The 3,179-nt window shown below is 35.9% G+C and overlaps 1 protein-coding gene across 3 annotated transcripts in view; it reads right to left on the reverse strand.

The window, feature by feature from the left end:
- The window catches only part of LOC106881680 (WD repeat-containing protein 64), a 65,565-nt gene that overhangs the window by 55,706 nt on the left and 6,680 nt on the right, over positions 1–3,179 (reverse strand). For all 3 annotated transcript variants that reach the window (XR_008263901.1, XM_052967031.1, XM_052967030.1), the window contains exons 3-4: positions 2,184–2,314; positions 709–811 (exon numbers count right to left, since the gene is read on the reverse strand). Coding sequence is in view for 2 of the 3 variants with exons in the window: in XM_052967031.1 (XP_052822991.1) it covers positions 709–811; positions 2,184–2,314 (234 nt within the window). In the remaining variant the exon portion in view is untranslated. The remainder of the gene's footprint in view (positions 1–708; positions 812–2,183; positions 2,315–3,179) is intronic.

Here is a 3,179-nt window from a genome sequence, read left to right on the forward strand (position 1 = left end):
AAATAAGTACTGGGATGGATTCATTCGACTAAAGCCCTTCAAGATGGTGCCTCAGCATGACCGCAGTCTAATGACTAAAACAAGTAAAAAATAAAATAATGCACTAATATGTAATTTATAATATAGATAATATACGTCAAGTGCCGTGGATGCACCTGAGAAAATCAATTGAAAATCAATTAAATCAATTGAAAATCAATTAAAGCTTTTCATCATTTTTCAATCTACAGAGAAAACGGTAAATTTGACATTTTTGTAGGTCTACACGTAGGTTTACATATCCTAATATGTATGTATGTATGTATGTATGTATGTGTATGAGTGTATGTATGCGCACACACACAGCTTGAAATTTTTTAACAATATACATAATACATACATACATACATACATACATACATACATACTTGTTTGTATATGTGAGCGTGTAAGGTATTTATGTATTTTTCCCCAAGCCATGATGATTACACAGCCCTTTGCTGCAATGTAATCATCCCCAGCAACTGAATTGTTTCCATAGCAGTTCTGCATTCTATGCTCACCATCCCCTTTGGTTCCTTCATAACTAAATCATAATTCACAATAACTTTTCACTCGAATGTAAAGAAAGGTTTTGATGTTCATGACTTCCCCTGATGTATCATCATCAGACGTTATGTAAGATATCAAGCCATTACTCTAACTTGGGCATTATGGAGTGCTACTTACCAGCAGCGTTACCAACCCTTCGCTTTTTGGATACATCAAAGACACTGGAACCTTCATCAGCTCCGTTGAATCTTTGCGAATTCGAGTTAAAGATGCTGAATACCTGGAATAAAAAGATTAAATCAAAAGGATTATATGCGAAAATGACATACTAATATACTTTTGCAATGATTTATTTTTAAACAAGAAAACCGTAAACTGATAGAGAGAAAAAATGCGCTTTAGTGGCATTCATACTTTTCTAAGGAAACGTTTTGCATTGAAGACATCTCTCATATCACTCCTATCAGAAGTTATCGTCCTCGGAGATAACAAAGTTTGCAACTTCTCTAGGTACTTGCATTGCCGTTCTGTCTCATTCCTTCCATTCAGATATGGAAGGAATTCAGACATGTCGGATATGAGATTTGTGAGCCAATGAGCATTATCTGATAATCCTACTTCTAAATCGATACAAAAATCTCCAAATCATTAACATGCTGTTGTGCTGAATTAATACAGATGCCACACTCTTCCTGCAACATCGCTTTTCTTATCCACAAAACTTATCTTTATCAAAACCTACCTAACGGATCGTCCGAGCAGTACCTAAACCAAGCTCACTCACCGTTCATTCGCATACTTTGCAGTAATTTCTATCTATGAACGGTATGACATTTCAAGTTGGGGAACTTGTTAGCGTTTTGCTTTACATTAATTATGCTTTGTACTTCATTCAGATTAATACAGAATTGATGACCGAAACAATCCTCCCAGAAATGTCCCTTCACATTGCTCATACACCCCAAACTCTCGGACTTTCTACCACCATTGCAATTATTTTGATTAGCTAAAAGGATTAAAAAAAACTTAGTTATATAGAATGCTCTGATATGAATTGATTACAATTTCGACCTCATAACGTCAGTGAATAACTGTGGAATACAGTGATATGCCTGAAGTAGAACTAGAGGAGGTTTAAAATTTATAATGAGAATCTTCAAGATATTTCAAGATTTTAAGATATAAATAAATGTTTGGATTTCATATGAAAGTGAATACCTCGATATTGAAGTTAGGCCAGTTATGCAGTTGCTGTGCCCTAGGCAAGCTGAATTTCGGCTCCCTTATTTATATAATTTTAAAGCAATTTTGACCAGGGGTAAACATTTCAAATGTAGAAATGTGATGTCTTATTACGATTAATTAGATGTAAGAATTACATTCATATTATCATCATAATCTTTTCCTTGTAATTCTTGAAATATTTCAGACACATGACATGGCGCCCCGAAGATGTATGGTGACGTAGGATTCTGTCTGAATTAACGGTACCTTAAGCCGGCTCTGGTTGAGGTACAATTAAGTAATATTCAAGTTACCTAAAACGTAATAAAATATAACGATGTGGGTATTTCCACTCTTTATCAGAAATCATTGTTTCAGACTTCTGTTTGATGACATATTTCGATGACATATTTGAAATATTTCTTTACCTCACTCCAGTCTACTGCAGCTTCTGGATTCGAGATAATTTTCCTATAAAGAACCTTAATTTCCTGAGATTTTATATCCTGTCCAAATAAAAGACGTAGTTTTTCACTGAACTTGTCGTAAGGAAGATTCTCTGTGAAAATAAACAACAAAAAGCATTAGCCAGAATTTGTAAGTTTGTAATGTTTCAATGACAGCTGCTGTTGGTCATGTGGCTAGTATACAAAACTAGCCTTTGGCAGATCAACAGTTTGTAAAATTTTATGAGTTGTGTTGAATAAGGCTATGTGTCAACGCACTCAAATCTCTAGGACACAACCAAGTTTACTACAATGAAGAACCGTGGAGTAGAACAGTTTACAACTGTAAGAGGTAGAGAGATACAATGAAAACTGGCGTGAGGTTCTTTTGTTTGCTTCACTGTATTCAACTCCCTCAAAAGAATGGTCTCTGATCAGCTGACCTACTCATGATAGAGAATATGAAAACGAAATCTTCGGTGGAGGAAGAAAGGAAACAGAGTTTTCTTTTTCTATTTTCTTTCTTTCTTAGTACGGAAAAAAATTGGTCAGTACTGTAACCTAAAGATATCTTTATCATAGTTTACATTAGAAGCCTGTACTTACACACGGTACCGTTTACAAATTAGATTAGACAACTGAGCGGTTAGTGACTACCAAAAAACAAAATACAGTTTTCAAAGCACCGGAGTAACTGTGTGGAAAGAAACTTGCTTCCCAACCATAAGGTTTCTGGTTCAGTCCCACTGCATGGCACCTTGGGCAAGTGTCTTCTACTATAGCCTCGGGCCCACCAAGCCTTGTGAGTGGATTTGGTAGACGGAGACTGAAAGAAGCCCGTCGTATAACCACATGTGAATTGTTGGCGATTTTTTTTTCTCCGTCTTCCTTTTCTCTTGGACTTTCCTCTGTTTCCTGTTTCTGGAGAAGAGCTTTGCTCGAAACGTAAAGCAACTATCCATTTCCTTCTCCGAGCGT

This window comes from Octopus bimaculoides, chromosome 4, assembly GCF_001194135.2.
Source record: "Octopus bimaculoides isolate UCB-OBI-ISO-001 chromosome 4, ASM119413v2, whole genome shotgun sequence".
NCBI classification, from domain to species: Eukaryota; Metazoa; Mollusca; class Cephalopoda; order Octopoda; family Octopodidae; genus Octopus; species Octopus bimaculoides.